The sequence below is a fragment of the Monodelphis domestica genome, chromosome 1 (genome assembly GCF_027887165.1).
Source record: "Monodelphis domestica isolate mMonDom1 chromosome 1, mMonDom1.pri, whole genome shotgun sequence".
Classification (NCBI taxonomy): Eukaryota; Metazoa; Chordata; class Mammalia; order Didelphimorphia; family Didelphidae; genus Monodelphis; species Monodelphis domestica.
The window spans coordinates 156,464,522-156,487,642 of NC_077227.1; the positions used below are offsets into that span (position 1 = coordinate 156,464,522).

At 39.5% G+C, this 23,121-nt stretch overlaps 1 protein-coding gene across 5 annotated transcripts in view; it reads right to left on the reverse strand.

Moving 5' to 3' along the window:
- Positions 1-6,366: 6,366 nt before the first annotated feature.
- Positions 6,367-23,121, reverse strand: part of MEGF11 (multiple EGF like domains 11) — a 489,358-nt gene continuing 472,603 nt past the window's right edge. Inside the window, exons 22-26 of one of the 5 annotated variants that reach the window (XM_001375932.5) lie at positions 20,525-20,591; positions 19,542-19,643; positions 15,911-15,967; positions 9,851-10,057; positions 6,367-9,137 (exon numbers count right to left, since the gene is read on the reverse strand). In XM_001375932.5, the coding sequence (XP_001375969.4) occupies positions 8,977-9,137; positions 9,851-10,057; positions 15,911-15,967; positions 19,542-19,643; positions 20,525-20,591 (594 nt within the window). In that variant the 3' untranslated portion in view covers positions 6,367-8,976. Of the gene's footprint in view, positions 10,058-15,570; positions 15,968-19,541; positions 19,644-20,524; positions 20,592-23,121 lie in introns of those variants that run through there. The other 4 variants (XM_007479599.3, XM_056808678.1, XM_056808684.1 and 1 more) reach the window with 4 other exon arrangements.

The following is a 23,121-nucleotide window of genomic DNA, read 5'->3' on the forward strand; positions in this document are numbered from 1 at the left end:
CAAGTAAGAAATAGGATCATGCAGCAGTTTTTGAATAACAATGCTATCTGACTGCTATTCTGATACTTTTATCTTCAATAGTTTACTTATTACATTCTCATAAGAAACAAGCAATAGTAACTTGGTTTAAACTTCTACATCATAACAGTAGAGTTAATTTTATCTTTCAACTGCTCCACTATAAGATAGTGATATTTTAAAATGTCATCTAGGTTAAGACTTATAGGAAGAAAATGCCAAACCTACTGGGTTATAGAGATCTTATTAAAAAATTGTGGGCTGTTTAATAACAGTAATAAGCATTGATAGAAGCAAGACTCGGCTGACCTGAGAACTGGTAATTTTTTTTATTAAATAACTTCAAATTTGTATCCGTAGTAACTTATATGTATAATGACATTGTTGCTTTCTTTTTGGCCAAAGTTATTTACATGATTTTTAAAAACTGGCAATTAAAGCAGTTTATATAGTTTGATCATCTCTAGGATTAGTCCTTGTGGCCCAGAGAATCTAAAGACTGGGTAGGGGAAGCAGCTCGGTGGCTCAGTGGATTGAGAGTCAGTCCTAGAGACGGGAGGTTCTAGGTTCAAATCTGGCCCCAGACACTTCCCAGCTGTGTGACCCTGGGAAAGTCATTTAATCCCCATTGCCTAGACCGTACCACTCTTCTGCCTCAGAGCCAATACACAGTATTGACTCCAATACAGAAGGTAAGGGTTTTAAAAAAATTAAAAGAAAACAAAAGACTGGGTAGGAAATCAGGAACTTCATCCAGCTTTAGCTCTGCATTGTCATGTCCTAATTTGTTGAGGTTACATTTGGATGAGGATGGGAGTGGGGTGAAGAAATATAAATTTGTTATTGATATGTACCTAGATAGAAACAACCTACATAGATAAGGTCTTCTGATAAATAGTATGATATAAGGATTAAATTTCTTTGTCGTGAGAATTTTGACTAATACAGATATCTTAGCTGTAAAGTTACTTAGGAGTCTCTTTACTCCCTCATCCTAATTCCCCACCCTCAGTCTTCTTCTTCACCATCCAACATGTTGAATGACTGTTGCTAAAACATATTTGCCTATAAGCATCAATATTTTCCTTCATCTGTTTGTTGAAAGAAATGAAATAGAGTTAAAACTATAGCATGCTAGAAAAACAGTGGTCTTAATTGTGACAGTTCAGTTTTAAAAAATTGATGGCCCTAATATAGAAGCAACTTTAGAAGATAGAAGAAGAAAAGGGAATATGAGATGGTTGTATTTATTTTTTATTTGTACTAGTATAAGATAGTATTGAATTTTCTGTCTTGCTGTCGAATGTTGGTCCAACAAAGTTATAAATATGGTCTTTGCTTTTCCCCTGATAGTTAAATTGGAGGATTTTTAACAAGTCTGAACAGCATGTTCTTCTCAGTTCTTTTTTTTTTTTGGATTATTGAAATGACTAAAAAAGAATGAAAGAACAAACCACGACTACTCAAGATAACAGAAATCCAAATAGTAATAGATAACAAATAACAAATACAAATGCCTTTTGTCCTGGACGTCTTATCTTTGAGCATGAAGTTCATTTTGTGTGTGTGTGTGTGTGTGTGTGTGTGTGTGTGTGTGTGTGTGAGTGAGTGTGTGGCCACTGCAGTTGGACATTTGGTGGGCTCAGACTGATTAGAAAGAATAATTTTTTGGATGTCATTTAGGACATCCTATAGTGTATTCCATGATCCCAAGGGTACTTACTGACACGCAAATATATTTTTAATCTTCTAGTCATTCTGTGAGTCATAAAACACTACAGTTGTGGCAAAGTCAAAATTGCAGGTAACCCAAATTGCAAAACAGACACAAATTTTGAGTCTAGTGGACTATAACATGTATCCAGCAGTGACCTACATTCAGGTAGTGGCATAAGGAATATTATCCAGGAAAATACATATGTTTGGAGAAAGAAAGCTCCTTGTATCCTTTACAGAAGCCTAATCAGGAATAGGGACAAAAGTCACACAAGATGAAAAGAAATGAGTGGATTGCCATCTGCATAGAGAGATGAATATGACCTTTAAGATTGTAGATCAGTTGAAGTTCAAATTTTGTAATAGAGAGATTTTAGAAATCATGCTAAAACTTAAATTTTTAATTAATCTTGTTTCTACCACAGTGTCCTCATTTTTCTTAAATGAAGAGGGATGGGACTTAAGAATTAGGTTTTGTTTTAAAGTGACTTATGGGATGATGGAAAAATTGCTTCATTTTTCTGAAACCTCAGTTTTCTTATCTGTAAATTGGGGTTGATCATAATTAGATCACCTCCCTCAGAGTTCAAATCAGTTGATTTATTAAAGACACTGTTTCAAGTTTGCTAGGGCCACAAAACAAAAAGTTCACCCAGTAGAATGTAAACTCCCTGAAGATAGGTTATCTTAAAGATGTTTCTGTGTGTGAATTCACAATAATTTCAAGGAGAGAATGTTAATATTTCAAGAAGGACCTCACATAGGAAATGACATTCACTGGAGTTGTGCTTTGAAAGCAGCGTGGAATTCTTCACAGAGCATAGGAAGCCACTTGTGCACAAGGGAAAAGGTGATTGTTTTTGGAGGAGGGAGAAAGGCAGTGCAAGAGATGTGACATGGTCATGACTGTTTGAATAAAATCAATTGGACAGCTGTGGAAAATGGAGAAAAAGTCTAGTGTCAGGAAGACTAATAATTAGTGGGTTTTTACAGTAGTCCAGGTAAGGTAATAAAGTCCCAACTTAGGAGAGAGGCTCTCTGAGTACAGAAAAGGGGAACTATCTATGTGAGCAGTGTTTTAGGGGTAGAATCAGTTACTTGACAATTGATTGGCTATGAGGAATGAAAATGAGGAAAAAGTGGAGGATGATTCCAAGGATATAAACCTGGGTGACTAAATAAGATGATGGCCCCCACCCCACAACAGAAAAGAGGAAGTTTGAAGAGGAAAGTAAAGAAGTGGCATATGAGTTCTGTTTTGGACTGTAGCTCAGAGAAAGATCAAGTTTGTATATATAAATTTATAACTTGTACATAGAGGTATTTGATGGAGCTGTTAAGAACACCAGGGAGCATGTAGAGAAAAAAGCCCAGGACAGAGTTTCCTGGGACACAATGGTGGGGGTGGAAGTGGGAGTGATCTAGGCAGCTAGCTAGGTGACCCACTAGATAGACTGCAGAACTTGGATTGAGTTAGACTTGAATTCTAATCCTGCTTCCTTGGACCTCTTAGGAGAGTCACTTAACTCCTCTGTGCTTCCCTTTCCTTATCTGTAAAATGGGGATAGAAATAGTAACCACCTCCTAGGTTTTGTTGTAAGTCTCAACAGAGATGACATTTGTAAAATAATTTGTAAACCTTAAATTGATCTATAAATGCCAACTAGCTGTTCAATAAAGGAAGGTAAGGTGGCACTTTTGGACAATTTTGGAATATCAAAAAGAAGTCAACAGGGCAAGGAAAACATTTTGTGAAACTTATAAATATGTGTATTATTATTCTCTATAAAATTAGGGGACTAGGCTTGAAGGTCTTTAAAGTCTCCATTGATAAACTTTGATTCAGGGGATGGTCTCTATAAGCCAAGTTATATCCCAACTCAGACTCAGGGTTGGCAGATTACATTTTCCCTTGAGTGATTTGGCTGTATCCATGGGATATTTTTATCCCAACAATTAAGGATAGAGGAATCTAGGTCTCTGCATTGCCTTGTAGGTATGGGTTTTTGGGGCCACTGGTGTAAGAAACCAATGTTTTCAGAAGCTCTTGCTATTTACAGGATCAGTTGCATTATTTACAAGATGTTTTTGTTTTATTAAAACATTTTCTTCCTTTTTTGTTAACTCCATTTAAATAAGAACATTTCATAGCATTTGTAACACAACTATAACTATCTGCAATGAAAAGTGTTTGAGAACCATGTGTATTGTACTACTTAGGCCAATGGTATGGAATTGACTATTATGGAAACTGTAAATTGGAAAATGTTTATTCTCTTTTTTTCTGATTTTTAAAATTGTTGGCATGTTTTTTTTTTTTTTTAATCCTTACCTTAGACTCAATACTGTGCATTGGTTCCAACGGTAAAGGCTAGGCAATGAGGGTCAAGTGACTTGCACCCAGGACCTCCCATCTCTAGGCCTGGCTCTCAATCCGCTGAGCCACCCAGCTGCCCCTGCTGGCCTGTGTTCTTAAATAAGCTTAAGTCTATGTAAGGAACTTTTAAGATAAGAATTTTCACATTCTTAGCACTTATACAATTCCTGTTTTTGGAATCTATGACCAAATAAACTGGTTGCACAGGACAATCAGCAGTGTGTTTTCAGATGTCTATGAATGGGTATACTTAATACATGTAGCATTATTGTGCATGGATATTCAGGTAAATTCCAGAATAATGATGGGTATAAATAAAACTTGCCTCAGTAATCTTGGGTGGAGATTTGGTCTTTAATACCTGAGGTCCGAAAGGCAGGTGGGTGTCACCCTTATGCATAGAACATTAGGCCTAGAGTCAGGAAAACCCTAGTTCAAGCCAAGCTTCAGAGATTAGTTGTGTGACTCTGGACAAGTCATCTTACCTCTGCCTCAGTTTCCTGAACATGAGGATAATAACAGCACTTAACTTCCATGGTTACTGTGAGATAATTGTAAAAGTGCCTCACACAGTGCCTGGCATATAGTGGGTGCTATAAAATGCTTATTCACTTCCCTTCCCTCTCCTGTTATTTGGTACTGAAGAGTCGGCCATACCTGTACACATACTAAATTTGACACTGTTGCTGGTAGTAGTTGCACAGTCTTCAGTTACTGATGAGACCAGGGTTGAGACTTGGTGACTTGTATATTTCCTTTCCCTGTATTGAATTTGACCCACTGAGAGCTCAACCTTACCACATCTCAGGCAACCGGTTCTCCTTTTCTCATTTCTTCAGTGAGTCAGTGGACTATGGCTAGCACTCTTCTTTTTTTTAGTGACCTCCCCCCAAACTTAGCATACTAAAAGGAATACATTAGCCACCTGGTACATGCAGAGCTGCCTTTCATGTGATTTTTGCCTACATAAAAACGTTGAGGGCAGGGAGTGTGCTGCAGTATGATCTGACCCCTCCAGCAAAGGGCGATCACTGAATACCAGTGTAGGCTTTGGAGACCTAATATCCTGCTCTACTTCTGCCTGGATGGCAGTCTAATTAAATATAATTATACAATTTTAATGAGAAAAAACAATCACTTTTAAGAATGATAGTTGCTACATAAAGGGCTTCCTTAATTCTTCCCTACAGGGTAGTAGTATTTTTCTGTTGTCGTAAATAATTTTGGTTTGGTCAGATAGGGCACTAACTAATGTAATTGCTGCTGTTCACCTAGCTTTCTGCCTTAAAGAGTATTGCATACAGTGGTCCCCAATAATGAGCGTATTTAGTCATATTTATGAGTTATGAGCTTACGCATTGAAATTCTTGGTAAATACTGTTTTTGCTCCCTGTGTCTTCATTACATTTGTTCTTCACTCTGTAAACTCTAGCTATTGAGGATTATCTATTAGCAAGATCTTGTAAGTTAGCCTTTGTTTCTGATGAATATTAATCTTTTAGCAATGGTATAAATTGTCTTTTTCCTTTTTCCTTAGGCACTGTATTAAACTGGAATTACTTCTAAACTAATATGTAAGACTTGCAAACTGAAGTCAAAGGACTTTGGTATGATTTTTAAACGGATGACATGCAAAACCTTTGAAAGTATGAGGGATAAGTCTTAAAACTTATATCACTTGACTGAATTCAGTAAGCTCTAATTCAGTGTCTGCATTTTTATTATAGAACTATTCCTGTAACTTTTTGACTAATTAGAATTTTGCTTTAAAAGGTAGTGAAGCAGCTATATCCCTAACTGTCTATGCTGCTTGTTAACTTTTGCCAGAGGAAAGCTATTTTATCACATTTATGTAAATGAAATAGCTCCAGCATTTCCCTTTATTCCATTCCATAGAAGTACCTTTGTCCTTCTTTTTTTTCAGCTGAAGACAAGCTGCAATGGTTATCTTTGTTTGCTCATCCTTATGAATGCAGTGAGACTAGTAAGGCTTTCGTGTGTGATATTGATGTGCATGTATGATTTTTTCAAGAATGATGAAAATGTGTTGAACTCTTTTCTAACCTCAAAGAAAAGGACTACTTTTACATTGCTTTTTCATTTTTAAGATGACAAATTCTTACATATGATTTGGATTAGTCCTGCCTTTACCCCATAGAGCAGAATCTTGAAGTATATATAATCAATTCATAATGCTATTTAGGAATTCTTATGATCTATAAATCTTTAAGGCAAAGTAATTTGAGAAATGCAGGTTGAGAGAAATTAACTTTATTTTGTACAGTACCTTTTGCACAGTGAACAAATATATTACAAATCTGTCTTGATTTTTAAAAAAGTATTGCCATTTCATAGTCTAGTTTCTAACTTAATGCTATCATACTGTGTGTGTGTGTGTGTGTGTGTGTGTATGTTTTCTTTTGAACTCTGCATATCACTTCATTTGGTTGAAAATCCAGCTTCTGGAAAAATTGAATAGATCTCTTAGGCTTCCAGTTTAAATATATAGAAATAGCATTTACATGTTTAAGCTGGCAGCTGAACCTGCTTGTGCTAATGCTAGACAGGATTCCCTAACAATAGCTCTATATGGTTGAAATGCCTTTTTGCAGTCAACTCTCAATTATCTTTGGGAAATTATTTACTTCAGGTTAATGATGCTTCCTTACTTGAGTGCCTGGATTCTGGCTTTTGGCCAGTTCGTGAAATTCTTTCTATTGGACAGTGACTAGGGAAGATATTTGACATTTGAAGTCCATTGCTTGCTGCAAACCAGCAGCATAACTGCAGAGATTAAGAATGGTTTTTGAAATGGTGGCGTAAATTTTGCCTTATCTATCTTCACTCATCCATGTTGTTGATCTTCAGCATAAAGATAATTGAATATTGGCTGCCCTGAAATTGAGGTAAATCTTTTTTTATATATATGTATACATATATGTACATATGTTTATGTAAAAGTTACCTGGACCTACAAAATAAATGTTGAATTATATTTTATAAGGCTTTTCTGGAACATAAAATTTCTATTGCTGATCACCCACTTGCTCCCATGCATACATGCAGCATTCATGTAAATATTAGGTATCATTGTCTAATGGGAAAATCTGCTTCTGCTTAAGCCTATGTATGGAAAAGATTTTTTTTCTTTCTCTGGTTAATGTTTTAACTATTAATTTTTTGTACAGCAGATTATCATTTGCATTAAGGGCTTTGAAACTCTCTTACTTCGATATAGAAACATTTTTGTCTTCACTAATCATTTCGTTAATCCTTTCTGGACTCCATGGAAGTGCTCCTTGCTGAATGGATCAATATTGGAGAATGAGGTACAGTTGTGGCATTGGGTTTTTCAGCTTGCCATTGATTTGAAGTTCTCTTGTGAATGTTACATAAGGGTGGAAGTGTTGACTTTGTCTCTCACTTGATAGAACCTCAGCTTACCTGCTGAAAGTCCCATCATGCCCATTAGTCATAGTGATCAGCACCTACACACCTGAACACCAAGATTTTTAGATCACTATCCTATTGAAACAATGATTTTGGTCATCATTGCCTTGAAACAATTGGTTCTAAAGTAGAAATTTTTCTTCCTAGTCTTTGAAGCTAATTTTTACTGTGGTTTTGTTTATGCTACAACAACTGATCAAAGTTCATTCTTCCTTTGATCATTCTATTTGGTTCTATCAAAAAAATATTCTCAACCATTTCAAAAATTAACTTGCTAATTCCTTATCTGCCTATTTAACTTTACACATTTAGACTGAGTACTACATCAAGGTCAAAATTTACAAAGAATTGCTTGAAAGCAAGTATTCTTAGTTTCATATGTCAAGGATTATCAACTTTAAAAAGAAATTAGGCAGACTTAGTAGCCATTCTCGGTGCCCTTCATTCTGTTATATAAATGACTATTTAAAACCTCATCTGAAAGCTAGTTTTTAGGTAGAATGACTGAGGTGTTATACAACAATAGGTCTGGATCAAAGGTGATATTAATGAACCTGTGACTAACACTGCCAAGATTTTGTGTCTGAAGACATCTTGACAAAACTAGCCTGAAACCATTGTTCTAGACATTGAAAAAAGCTGCTGCTCTGGAAATGCTTGTATTTCTATAAAATTCACAACTATATAATCATTTTTAAACCCCCAAAAGGGGAAAGTTAAACTGTTAAAAGGTTTACACTTAGGTTGACATATGTAATTCTTTGACAACCAAGCCATAACTTGGAGCCATTTGGATTTTATAAAACCAGAACATAGCCACATAGCTACTTGAAGCACTGATAATATGATGGCACAAGGCATCTCTCCCTACCTCTGTCTAAAGAAGAACATAAAACAACTTAATACAAAGAAAGACAATATACAAAGAAATGGCATAGTAATGACATTGCCCAAATATACAGATGCCATATTGGTTGCTTTTAAAGTATTTCCTCTTCCCTTTGCCCCCTTTTTCCTCTACCATCCTCCCTTCTCCTTTACCTTTTTCCCAGGATTTGTTTAAAAAAACAAACAAACCCCAAAATGTTCCACTGAAGACATGTCTTCAGACATGTCTCAACTTGTCTATGCAGCTGGTGTTGACTCATCTTGTAAAGTGTTGTTACAACACAGTCCAGAATGTGGAATATTATTTTGGGGATGGACCATACAAAGAGCTTCACTGAACAGTTATTCCAGTAGTTGTTCTTTAGTCCTAGGTGGAGGGTGTAAAAAGCGATCTTAACGTCATGCAGCAGGAGTTGGTGCATACCAGTGTTCCTTGTTTACCATTATTTCAAGTCAAAGGATTGTCTTCTTTCAGTGAATCAGAGAATGTGTCCAGCACAGCACATCGCAAGCGTGTTTATCCCTTTTTAAGATTGTTTGTCCTGAGAGGGTCCATGGGCAGGGCTCTGTCTTACTGGGAGGAGGTCATAATGACCAGGAATATGGCTGTTCCTAGGTAGGTCGTATGGATTCTGGATATAGCTGGCGCTATGACCACGGCCTTCTTGGACCACACTGACTGTGGGTTCTAAGGATATAGTGAAAAATGAGTTCAGAGAACAGATTAGCTTTGATTGCCTCTTGGGGGAAGAGGAAGGATTATTTTAACACAGGCTAGGGAGGGAAATAGAGGTTCCCAAATTCATGCCAAAGGCAGTCATGTTTGCTATTCTGAAAACCAAGTCTTGGGGTTTGGAAGCGAGGCTTTGCTATTTTGTTGGCATTCTGTCTAAAGTGTGCGGTAAGAATGCAAAACTGTAATCACAACCAAAAGATTTGCCATAATGAAGATGGGACTTTAGTCATTCAGTCCTTCCAGGCTGATAGAACCACAGCCTGAGCTCATTAGATCTGATACTAGGGACTGTACTTTTTCAAGTTTAGGTGAAACCTTAACACTACTGTATGGACCATTACAAATCCTCATTCAGGATTAGTAATGAATTGAAATTGAAAACTTCCATAAATTGCTGGGAGAATAGATGGACCTCCCCACACATTTCCCCACTGTACATACATACATACTACATCCCAATCATAATTTTAAAAGAGTAGTATTGGTATAGAAATTTGACTCTGGAGAGAAGGGGCAGCCCTAGGAGGTTTTGTTCAACCTGGAATACTTGAAAAGTAGTAATAAGTTTTCTTTTGCCCCACCCCTCCAAAAGAGGTGTGTGTTTAGGGGATCTTATCTCTACTTCAGCTTATGCACAGCATTTCAGAGTTATTTAAGACACCTACCAACTTCATATATATTTTTATTAGATGCCGACAAGGATGGCATGTCTGTGTATGGAGAATCCCTGTGAGCAGGTGACTTCATTTCTACATAGCTGCTCTCCGTGGGCTTGCAGGTGAGGAGGGGTGGATCCTTGATGGTGGCATAGGGGTTTTCACTGCTGTTGAGAGAGCATGTGCTCGAGCTGCTCACAGATTCTTTTGTGTAATCTGTAGAACAAGAAGGAATTCTCTTAGGATAGCTGAGAAGGGCATGTGCTATCATTGAAAAGTTACAGGAATAGGTAACTGAAAGCTCAAAAATCCAACCTATCATTTGAGAGAATGATTTAGCATATTAGATGAAAAGGGAGCTGTCAGGGACAACATTTATAAATATTTGGGGAAAAGTACATTAAGCAGGATTATTGCTCTTAAGCCACAACTAGGGTGGGCATGTACATTGTTTGGGGATTTTATTTTCCCAAGTAGGCATTGTTGTTCCCGTAACCCTCCCCCCTCACCCTCATATATTCCTGGAGGGCAGAGTCTGCTGTCATTTTAAGTATCTACAAATAACATCAAAGTCAGGTGACCCTGTAATGACTTTTTGTTACTAAAGAAAAAGCATAGGACCATAAAGTTAGAGCTGGAAAGCAACTCATAGGCCATCTAGTCCAACCTCTTCATCTTACAGATGAGGAAACTGGCCCAAAGCAGTTAAGTGATTTGCCTGCAGTGGCACAAGTAAGTGAGCTTCAGAGGCATGATTTGAACTCAAATTCAGACCAGAGACAAGGCTTTTTTCACTATACCACACAGTGAGGCCTTTTATCCCAAGTAAACTTCATGGTATTGACCAGAGGGGAAAGGGGGAGCAATACTCAGCTTTTTCACATTCTTGGAGTGGCCTTGTTTGTGTGATTTGAAGAAGTGGGGGCTGATTGCTCCATAGGATATAAAAATAAAGGAGCACTGGATTAAGCACTGGGGTTTGAGTCTGATGATTGCCTATTTATTTACTAGTGTGATCTTGGACAAACCACTTCTCTTCTTTTGTCCTCAATTTCCCCATCTACAGATGAGGAGGTTCTTAATCTAGGGTTCATGAACTTAAAAAAAGATAATTTCCATTACAATTGATTTCCTTTTTAATCTAATTTATTTTATCTTAGGCATTTACAAGAATTATTAGGCTTCACCAGACCTTTCTAGGTGGTTCCATGACACAAAAAAATCATTAAGAATCCCTGGGTTAGATAATACTTGTTTCCTCCCATATTTAAGCTTCTCTGATCATACAATTTTCATGTCACCCTGGCACATAACTTTTTGTCTAGCGTAGGAGTACATATATTGGAGAGTGTCTGGAAGGCAGTACCAAGATCCATCTGATGTATAATTACAAGTGTCTAGGAGATCCCTTAAGGTTGAGTGAATGTGTGTGTGTCAACAACCTGTGTCTTGAACTTATCAAAGGATGTTTCTGTCCTTGGGCTAGAGGGGGCAGTCCACATTGTGATTAGCTAGTAACCCATCAGTATAGCCCAATCAAGATGGTTCTCCTCCTCACCAAAACTATTAAGTAGCCTCCCTTTCCTCTCCTTAAAAAAATATTCTGCTGAAGGCTTCCAATGGTGTTTCACAAATTAATGCCTCTCTCCTAAGTCTGTTGGCTCTAAGCTCTAGTCTAGGTACCTCTGATGATGGGCAAACTTGGCTGAGAGGGGAACTGGTCAGCTGAGACCACAGATATAATGGTGCATAGCTATACTTCATTTACTTATTTCCAACAGAAGATGTCAAAGAGGTAGAGCATTCTGTCCTAGAAACATTTCCTTATGTTTATTTTATCTTTTTGGGTACCTTTCAGCTTGTATACCCCCAAATTCCAGGAATCCAAGAAGTACATAATTAAATACATGAGGTTTCAGAAAAATCATGTTTCCTGCACATATTCTCTTTTCTTGCTCCTCAAGAATCAGAAAGGAACAAACAAAACTTTGCGCTATGGCTAAGACTTAAAGAAGGAAGCTAGCTGCCTCCTTTTTGTATTCTCACTTGTCCTGCTAGAAAAATGTAAACTATTAATAGACAAATCCATGTGAGTCATATGATCTATGATGATGGGTCAGCCTTGAAATCCTTTTCCTAATGAATGAACCTCACCTCCCCAATGCAAAACAAAATTGATTTATTTTAATTTCACTTCCTCTTATGACAAGAGAAATAGGTTTATGTTTTTTAAGTTTGAGGAAGGAAGGAGACATAAAATAGTTTCACTGATCCAAAGTGTGTCTAATTAGCCTTGAGTTAAGTCTTCCAACTGTTCAGTCAGCCTGGGATGGGTCCATTCATGGACAAGTTAGTCACTATTATTATGTGAGAAAGTTAGATTCCTAGGTCTCTATGATCAGAAGCAAAAAGACAGCTGTAGCAGTTGCCCAATATCTTGAACCTGAGTCTTTCTTATCTCTCCCCTCCTGCCTCTAGAAACAGAGCATCAGAGAAATGTGAGACCCTGAAGTTATAATGGACCACCCAGGAACCTACTATGAGCCTATAGCTTTGCTAGGCCTGGGGAGGAGGCAATGCAAGAAAAAATAGGAAGCTGGCCCTTTTACCTGCTGAATCACCCTCACCACTCATCTTACCTGATTAAACAAATAGCTATTTAAAAATTCTTCCTCAAGTCTCCCCAAGGAGACTAGGCATTTTTTCAGAAAAGAAGTTGAGAGGAACTTGAGCATAGTGCTGCTAGGACTCACTTTGGCTTGTGATTAGCATCAGTGCTGATGCTGCTCCTGGCGCTGGGTGAGAAATGGATTATCATCGCTCATATTTACATAGTGTCTGCTTAATAAGGAGAACCATAATCTTTTCAAACACTTTGGATAGAGGAGGCCCGGGTGCCCCTCCCCATTTCAAATAACTGGGGAAACCAGGCACAGAAAAGTTAGTGGTAGAGCTAGGAACCAAAATTCCTCTCTCTGTTCCCAAACTACTGTTATAGCCTCATCATATGCCTTCTTTCCAAGTACGGCCACCATTTCTAACAAGGGGAAGGAGCCCCAGAGGGAATTTGAACTGGCCCTAGAATTGATAGTCTCCACAGGGTGGCAATCTTATCCTGATTACTTGCGAGCCCTAGGATTATACCTTGTGCACTTTTGAGGAATGATTTGGATAGGATGGAGTGAGAGATATGTTGGCAGAACTTAAGGGAGAAGCATGTCCCTGTAATGAGTATGAAATGAGAAGAGCTTTGCATGAAAGAAATGATGAGAATTTATGTCAAAAGAAGAGGCCAGATGAGATCTTGGGCTCAACCAAAGATAGGGAAGATAATAGAGGAACAGAGGCAAGGGTTTTGGCTCTTGCATATTGAATGAATTGAAAGCAGAAGCTAGGGGCCAGGGTAACAGTAGAATGTAGCAAAATTATTGGTGGGGGTATGGGGAGCAATGGAAGGAATATTGAGTATCTGGAGGACAAAATCAGAAGTTGAGATGAAAATACCACACTATGTTGGTAACTAAATACTTCAATAATGTAAGAGTGGGCAGTAGTAAGAAAGCTGTGATGTTTTAGTTGTTTTCAGATGGGAGAATAGAACCTGAATGAGACAGAGAATGTTGGCTGTCTTAGTTTTGTTCTAGTTAAGTCATTTTAGAAAATACAAGTTTAGTTTGGGTTTAGACTGATTTAATATATATTTTTGAGGAAAATTCAAAAAAATTTCAGTTAAAAAGGATTCTAGGGTTAGTGATATAGTGTTAAGTGCTTGGTTTTTGGTTTACTGTTTGTCTTACATCTAGAGTAGTTCTGTAAGGTCCAAGACTCTGGAAGCCTTATTTCCCACTCTGCCCCTTTTTTTCCTTGAGTGTTCCTGCACTTATGTCCTCATTTTAAAATCTTAATTTTTACATCTTTCATATGGCAACTTTTGCCTCTTCTTTTAAAGGCTGAATATATATATATATACAGTCTCCGTGCTAATGTTCTTTATGTGATAATACACTCCAGCAGCTAAAGAATTTGGTCTCATTATCATGGATATATATACATATAATGAGACCAAATTCTTTAGCTGCTGGAGTGTATTATCACATAAAGAACATTAGCACGGAGACTGTTGGATTATTACAAAGATAGTGATTTCAGGGCCTTTTCACCTCTTTGATTATTGCTCCATGGAAAAAGAATAGACTGAAGTCATCTGTCTTTTAGGTGGAGACCCTTGCTTTTCTCAGCTTGGTTTATATTGCTTTGGTTTTTTTGAGTGTAGCTTATCAGTTGCCTCTTCTCAAATATTCTACAGTGTGAAATCTGGGGAACGCTGATAAGAGCACAGCAAAAGTTTTACATTCATTTAACAGTATGTCTGGACTTGTCTCAGCCTCCTTTCTGGAGTCATCCAGCCTGCTTTTAGCATCACCTGTGGTAATGTACCCCACATGAGCTTGTAGACATACATCCTGTTTGAATGGCTCCATTCAGAAAGCATGAGAATGAAACAGGAAAGCAAATGCTCTTATAGGAATAGCATGTGTGACCCTTACCCTGGGATTTCTAAGCAGTTCTGGGCCCTTATAAAATGCAGAGTACTAACTTAATGCTAATATTGCATCAGCCCAAAATCTTATGCCAGCTTTGTGACTAGCAGTTTTGGTGCCTAGAGCAAGCAGTACTAAATGTACCCTTAAATCAAATTACTCAGAACACATTCACTGGAGGGAAAGGAAGCCCATGGATGGAGATCCAAGGACACTCCAAGGTTGCTGCTGTGGAGTTCAGGCAGGCTAGGGCTGGGCCTAGGAGGAACTCTGCCAGGGGGAAGAAATTCTGCCATCTGGTAGCTTCCCAGTTTTAACTAATCATTCTTGCAAACAAGGTGCTATATTCAGTTGTTTCTACAGCTATTACAAGTGTAGACGTATTGGTAGCTTCCTCTAAATTTTAGTGACCTGGACAAAGTTCTTGTTACAGCCCTATCTCCTGCTGAAAGTGTACTGTCTATCAATCATACATATAGAGCTACAATGGACCCTAGATCCTATAATGGCCATCAAGTCCAATCCCTCATTTTTAGCTAAAGAACCTTGGGCAGAGGGAGTGATTTACCCAAGGTTACACACCAAGTGTCTAAGGCAAGAAATGTGAACTCTTTCTGACTTCTCATCCTAAAGGATAAGTAAAGATTTTTGTCAGGATTTGTTTCATTCATTTTGTACTTTGTGGTATAAAGGGCACTTCCATTATCTCATTTGAACCTTACAACAGCCCCCTATGATGGTAGTATGCCATCATCTTCATTTTACATTTTACAGTTAAGAAAACAGATTGTCACTGATTCTGGGAAAAGACATAGATATAACTGAGGGGAGAAGGTTTCCCAAGAAGAGAGAAAAACTTCTTGACTTTCCATCTATTCAGGTGTTCCCTAAAGCCCTAGAAGTCTGAGGGCCTTTATAGGATTTAGATAGGAAGAGATTTTTCTTTTTTGTGTTTGTATTCCTAGCACATTGCCTGCCTGCCACATGCTTGTTGATTGATGTTATTCAGAGGTTGGGTGGCTTCTCATCTTTTGTCCTTTCCTTGTAAGTAATCAAGATTTGTTTTGGTCATTGGATATACAGGGTGAGGTTTTGGGGACCTCATTGGATATAAAAGGTTTATCATTTTCATTTCGCATACCTTGATAGGTGGAAAGTAGTTCTTGCCAGCTCAAGACAGGAAGCCTCTGGGGCAGATATTGACTTTATTTCAGATTTTTTTTCATTGATTTAACTTACACTAATTGGATATAATGATATATTCTACATTTTTGGAGTCATTTGATTAGTACCTATAAAAATAACCCACAAGAGTTTGCTAAGTAGATATAACTGAAATTTAAAAACGAATCTGTCATTATTACAATTGATCCCCCTGGGCAGAACTACCCAGAATGAGGGTATTGTGGATTATTTTTTTAGATGTGCCGATTCTCTGAGGTTGGAGGAACTCTTGGTCATGTCTGGTGTGTAGTATTTATCCAGCTAAGTTCTTTGCTAATGGCACATCAGGCATCAGATACTCTACCTTTGAAGCCTTTCTCCATAATATATGTGTTTTGACGTCTATCCAGCCCACAAGCACCTGCAGAAAAATAATATAGAATGGGAAAAGAAATAGTGATGTAAGTGGGCAATATAGGGATGTGTCAGATAGCTTCATTTGTTCCTTTTCTCTTACCTTTGAGGGTGGGACAGCCCCCCTCCCCCCCAGTCCCAAGATGAGTAGAGGTGTCTCTGCTAGCAGTATTTCAAGGCAGAAAATTTACAGCTGCTAAAATTAATGGCATCAGCCATGAAAAGGAATAGAGCCAGCTTTCAGTTAGCCATGCTAATGAAGAGGGGAGGAAGAAGGAAGGAAGGAAAAGGCATGGATAGGCCAAAATCACTTAGATTCAAAATGAAAGCAGACAGATAACCTTTCCATGCATGCATGCACGCATAGGGGCCAGATACCTACTGGGGCTCTTAATTGCCCCAACCTCTGCTTTTTCATTAAAGAGCCTTTATTGTTGTAGATCATCTAAAAGTAGGTTTTAATGAATACATGGGCATTTCCTTTCTATGGCCTACTGTCAGTTATCCACTCTGTATTCTCCACTAATGGGCAATTGAGAGTTGGTTATGGAAGAAAGTAGTGCCTTTTAATGGATAGGGTGAATTAGGCTTCTAGTTTCAACTTTGGATGGGCCACCCTGCTCTTAAGCAGACAAGACTAACACCTAATAGACTTTAGGCCCTGATTGTGAGTTGAGGATAAGGTAGAATGTTGGTCCTTCATAAAGCCATCTTGTGATGGCCTTCAACTATGTCCTAATGTCATATTTCCCTGCAAATGGTTATTGCCAATATCTTTCTAGAAAAGCTACTGGCTGTTGTCTCAGAATTAAGGTCAGGAAGTGTTTCAGGGCTTTACAAATTCTGAAAACCATATAGAAATACTTGTTATACTTTGATCTCAGTTCCTGCTGTTTTCCTTCCTATCTGTGCTGACCAGATCAGAAAGGTTTCATCACAGAAAGCTCAATATTCCCTGACATGTGACATAAGCAGGCTCTATATACCTTATGTATGTCCATGGGAAAGATCCCAGAGAGATGAAAATGATGCTTATTGACCAGTTTAATCTCTTTCCCCTGACACCATTCCAGTTCCATTTTAGACATGCTCGACTATACCATTAAGAAAGAACAGAAAGAGATTTGAGAGGCAGTTGTCCTCACCATTCCCCAGTATGACTTCCTGCTCTTCTCTTGGCTTTCAAACTAATCCTTGCTACCTTTTCACTTCTGGAGTTATTGTGAAGATATCTTTGTTTTCTGTTTCTGGGGCCCTGAGCTGATCCACAGCTGGGAGGCCTCTCTTGGGATGTGGATTTCAGCTGTGCCCTTATTCCTAGGGGCCTAGCCCCAGAGAGTAGCCTTGGCTATTTCCCCAACATTGTTTTTCATTACTCATTAAGGGCACTGTCCCATATCACCACCTATGACTCTAGATTGCTGAAAACCTATTCAGGACCTTCCTTTCAGTCTTTCTCCACTCACAGCCTAGAAACTGGACTTCCTAGACCTTTGTCCCCTGAAAGTAGGTGTTTCAGTCTTTGAAAAACCTGGTGGTTCTCACTGAACAGTGAAGAGGCTTCTTTTTCCACTTCATCCCAAGGTGCTAATGGTAGAAAGGAGGGGAATGAGGGATGCCTAATAGTGTTCCTCAGTTGCCAGCTGCTGAGAAATCAGGTCTGCAAGCTCTAAGTTTGAAGAATAATTCCATCTTAGATGATGCAGCCAACTCAGTGTGTGTGTGAAAGAGAAAGTGGTGTGTGTGTGTGTGTGTGTGTGTGTGTGTGTGTGTGTGTGCCTGTCCAGAACTAATATGTCTTGGCTACTCCAGTTTTCTTTTGTACTGAGAGACAGACTATGATAAGTACAGATCATCACAAACTAATATCACTCTTGTCAAGAACTGGCAAAATAAGACAAAAAATGTAAATGTACTGGGAATTTTGGCTATAGATCTTGATTACCAGGACAACAGTATTTTTTCTGTTTTTTTTAGCATCTCCTGCAAAAGGAAGCTAGACTCCATCTTCCTTTAAGGTAGGTGGGGGTTTGTAACACAGAAAATTCTGGATACTTTGAGATTGAGCATTGGGCCCAGCCTTTTGTACCTAACTCATAGGATTGTTGTGAGAACAAAGTAAGATAACTTATATAAAGTGCTCTGTAGATGTTTAAGTGCTTTATAAGCAGAGGGTGTATCACACAAATTATCAATTATTTTGGGTACATTTACCCATGGATCAGGATTACTAAATGTACCTATGTCTGTTGGGGATCTTGCTCAAAGGAATAGAATAAGAACCCCCTATTGCTCCAAGTTGACAATCAGGTCTTCTGCATATAGTATGAGCTACATCTCTACCCCCACCCCCCAAGTCCTGAAACCCAGAAACAACAATCTAAGATTCTAGGACTTGGTTCTTTGGAACTGAAATCTAGACCCCTGACTTTTTTTGCCTTCTGGATTCACGGCAGATATACAGGGCTTCCAGTACAGTCAAAACTCCAAGATACAATCTTTATAGAAAAATGTGTTCGCATACATGTCCCTTGTTATTTTTTTTAAACCTTTACTTTCTGTCTTAGACTCAATACCATGTATTGGTTCCAAGGCAGAAGAGTGGTAAGGGCTAGGCAATGGGGGTTAAGTGATTTGCCCAGGGTCACACAGCTCATAAGTGTCTGAGTCCATCCCCTGTTCCTTCTTCAAAAATACCTCTGATATTCCTAGCACCCCAGCCTCTTCCCCTCTTTTATTCTAGGGAATTGGACTATCCCTTTCTTTCTTTTCCCAAGTTATTAGTTCTGGAGCACATAATTCCTTTTTATGCTTAATAAATATTCATTAAGGATGGTGGATAATTTATGATCATTTTAGTGATGATAAACAAAGTTAGTAAGACCTTAGTCCTACTCTCATTTGAGCCATAATTTCCCCAAGGCTTTAAGGCAGCAAGCATGGTGTTGAGAATACCCACTGTCAAAGGCTAGAAATGCTTGGTCTGGTTGATGGGAACAGAAGGCATCCCAGATGGCATCTCTAAGGGTCTGGGGGCACTCCTTCAGGAGCCTGAGAGCCATAGATTGACAACCAACTCTCAACTCTCCATGCTCATGGACAAGGAAGAGCAAAAAGACACAAACCCCAAAGCCTTCCTCTTTGGCTTTGGAAATGATCATGTAATTTATTGTCTTTGTCATATTTAATTCATCTTCATATTCACATGAATTTGTATCTTATGAACTCATATCAGCTTCTTGGAGTAGGTGGTGGGAAATGGGACCCAAGGGCATGCTGGGTAGTGACAAGAGGTTATCCTGGGATTAAATGTTTGCCTTAGATGCTATATTGATGGGTAAGAGTTGATTGTTAGTACCCTCTCCCCACTGCCACGCTTCACACTTTGAGTTGCATGGAGGCACTGGCTATGTTGAGCAGTTAAAAACCAGAATAGGCAGGGTGAGGTTGAAGGGACAGGGCACACTTGCTTGGGAACTGACTGGTCTGTGGTATGGTGTTCAGCAAGAGATGTGTAGAGAGAGCTGGGTCCTGGGATTTGGAGGAATGACATAAAAGGTAGGAGTGGAATGGGATCTGACCTGGTGTGTGTGGCTCAGCGGGGCGACCAAGGTGTCTAAGTTCAATGTAGAAGTCTTCGGGCGGGTACCTGGCCTCCAGGGCACTGATCTGGAAATGGGAGTCTAGTGAGAGGAATGACAGGGAGGAGCCATTATTCCCAGAACCCCTGGGGTATGAGGCACATGGGGTTAAGGGGCAGCAAGGAGTCTCAGACTGGGCAAGGGGACAGGTCCTGTATTGAAATTCTAAGAGAGATACTGCAAGGTGGACCTGATAACAGGTACTAAGGTGTCCTTGTTCCCCTTCTCTGTTGCTTTGGGGGAAGGGTGGTGAGTGATAAACTCTGGAGGTTGAAGGGGGAAGAAGCCTGGGACAGGCATAGAGGGCTGGGGGGGGGGGGGGGATTTTATCAAGTCCGAGAGATAGAAAGGGGGCATTTTGAAAATGGTACCCATCTTCTAAGAGACTATGAGGAAAGGTCCTTTCTCCATCCTGGCTCCCCCTTTACCAGGGAACTGCCCTTATCCAGTAGGATGCAACCCAAATAAAGACATGGAGCCTTAGCTACCTCCACAGAGCTATCTGACCTTCTAGATGCAGGGCCCTCACTGTGATTCAGGGAAAACCTTTTATAGGACCCACCCCTGCCTGTTTGTTCCTTTAAGGGTCTGAGGGAGGGGCTGTGGGCCCTAGCTGAAGGAAATCATACATCGTCACAGCTTCACTGTTCTCACTAGGCCCCTTCACAACCTCTTCTCCTATCTCAAGCTCTCAGCAACATGCCCTTCCCCAAAAGACGCCATGCTGGGCGAATGTCTGGTTGATATTTCCCTTAGGACAAAGATGGCAGAAACAGCCCAAAGTTCTGCCAGTATAAGTGTCCAGTGGTTTGAGTTCAGAAGAGGGACTTGTAGATTCCCAAGAGCTTTTCAGGGGTTGATGAGGCAGGACCTGGGCACCAGAGCGGGGTGGGGGAAGGCTGATGCTGGGCATATTTACTGACCTAGCACGTTCACATAGCTGTAAGGTGTCCACCCAGACGTATCTCTGTCAAGGGATTTGTTACTGAGCTGTTTGGAAAGCAGGAGATGGGGTTAATGCTGAGTCATCAAGACCCCCACCCCTCCCCTCAAGGAGACCCAAGTCCCTTGTTGCCTCCTTCCCCCAAACCCCAAAGGAACTGGCTCTGCCCACCACTCGATATTCGAAGTCATGGAACAAGGATTCCTGATAGTGGCAAGAGAACGGGACAACTGCTGTCAGGTATGGTTTGGAGTGGGGCAGGGAGGAAGAGGACGTGGGTAGCCCATTGTGATTGTGCTTGCCTGACAGACCTCAACCCTTACTGAGGAAGCATGTTCAAAGAGAACATTCTCAAGCATATTCTAGGCAGTCAGGGGGCACTGCTTGGTTTGAATGCCATCAAGCCACTCGGACATGGCTAGTGCATCATGCTTCTACTGAGAAACAACTAGGAGGCCAGATTAGGGGCATACACTTCTACCTAGTTTAATTTTTTTGTCTCCTAGTAGGAAAGTCTGGATCATGTACTTACCATCAGCCCCTTCTCTACCCTGTATTTTATTTTATATTTGGCTATGATAAAGCCTCTCCTTCAACTACCACAGAGCCTGGACAACCCTCAAAAAATCTATGAAAGGCCACACTGAGAATAAGTGCAGAGAGGAGAAATTGATAGGAATGAGTGCTTGGCAGAGACTGCAATATTATGTGAGTTATTCTGATGCTCAGGGGTTTCCCTTTCAGATGATGATGATAATAAAGGTAGATTACATTTATATAGTGCTTTAAAGCTGACATACGCTGTTCAGCCATTATTTCATTGGACCTTTACAATAACTGGTGGGGAGAGGTAGATACTGTCATTATTCTTACTTCTTACATGGGGGAGCAGGCTTAGAGAGCTTAAGTGACTTGTCTGGGGTTATACTGCTAGTAAAATATCTGAGTTGGAATTAGAGCCAGCCATTACAGCATATTGCCTCTTATAGATCCAGTTTTTGAGAATTTCAAAAAAATTTTGCAGACTCAACCTTTATCTTCACAGGTGAGGAAATGAAACCTTTGAAATAGGAACTCAATCCTTTAGAATTGAGGTATAGGTGGCATGACTGGGTTTCTAGGACCTGCTTATCTCTTTTCCCCATGCCAGGGTCACCTGAGGAAAGACATCAAAGTGGCTGTACAAATCCAGGAATTTTTCCCAAATGGTACTAGCTTGATTTCCTATCATGCTTGCATGTAGGCATATGTATATGTGGGCACATACATAAAAGAGACAATATCTTTTAAGAAGAAGGAGACCTGGGCTAGAGTCTTAGATCTATGTATCACTTATTAGTTCCATGATTGTAGGTAAGTCAGGTATTTTGAACTGCCTCAGTTAGAAGTCATTTCATCTCCTTAACATCAGTTCCCTCTGGGATTGCCACCTGGCTGGTCTTGTGATTGTATGAGATAATGCCAGAAGGGCTCTTGGAAGTCATCTTGTTCAACAATTAAATTTTACAGATGAGGAAACCAAGGCACTAAAAGAAGTGCCTTGCTTAAGGTCACGTACCTCGCATGTATTAGAACCGTAGAAGCCAGCTACCTGAAGGGACCGTGGGAACATTGGATTTAGAGAGAAGGGACTTTAGATTAGAATACGTATGTAACTACACTGAAATAAAGTTGGTATTTGGACTGACTTAATGAGGATGGAGAAAATCAGGGCTGGCATGGCAATGATGGGGCAAGTCAAGTCTTTTGATTAAGTAGCTTCCTTGTTTTGTCAATGTAGCAAAGTAATACCTGTCCTGCTTACTTCTGGCAGTATTAGGATATTCCACTGTGATGAAAGAAGTTCCGGCTTCATATACTAATAAAGCACTATATAAATGTTGGGGATTGTTAACAAGAAAGGGTATTTTCATATGACCAAAGAAAGGGTTTACTGTGAAGGTGTGTATCTTTGGGGTATATGTGCAAGAGGTACACACGTGCAAGATACATGGAAGCTCTCTTCCCATAGTACTGTTTTGGCTCCCCTGTTTCAGGCCAGCAGAGGTCAGATGGCATCCTTAGATGCAAGCAGAAACAAGCCACCGCTCTATCATCACTTACCAGGTGGCTGGTTCCATTGGGAGCTTCATAGAATTGGCCATTCTGGGAATGTGCTAGTTATCTGTAGCACATTATGACCATCAAAGACTGACAAAAATAGCATGATTTTGAGGAAGGAACAGGAGAGTAGGAGTAAGAAAAACCTGGATTCTTGTCTTAGCTCTGCCAATAATAGATTATGGGGCTTTAGCCCTTTCACTTCCTCCCAAGGTGTCAGTTTCCTCCTCTGTAAAATGAGGATAAGAATCTTTGACTTGCACTTTGAAAACTAAAAAGTACAATGCAGTTCTGAAGGATTATATGACCATGTCTGATTACAGATCATTAAACCAGTTATTAAGCTTTCCTTTGTGTATAAACACGACATTCCATTAGGGGCATTGTTTATAGCAGTGGGGATGGATTTACACTCAGCCATTCACACTCTTACTCTATCCTTTTGGGAACACTAACTGGGGTTGGGGAAATAAAGTT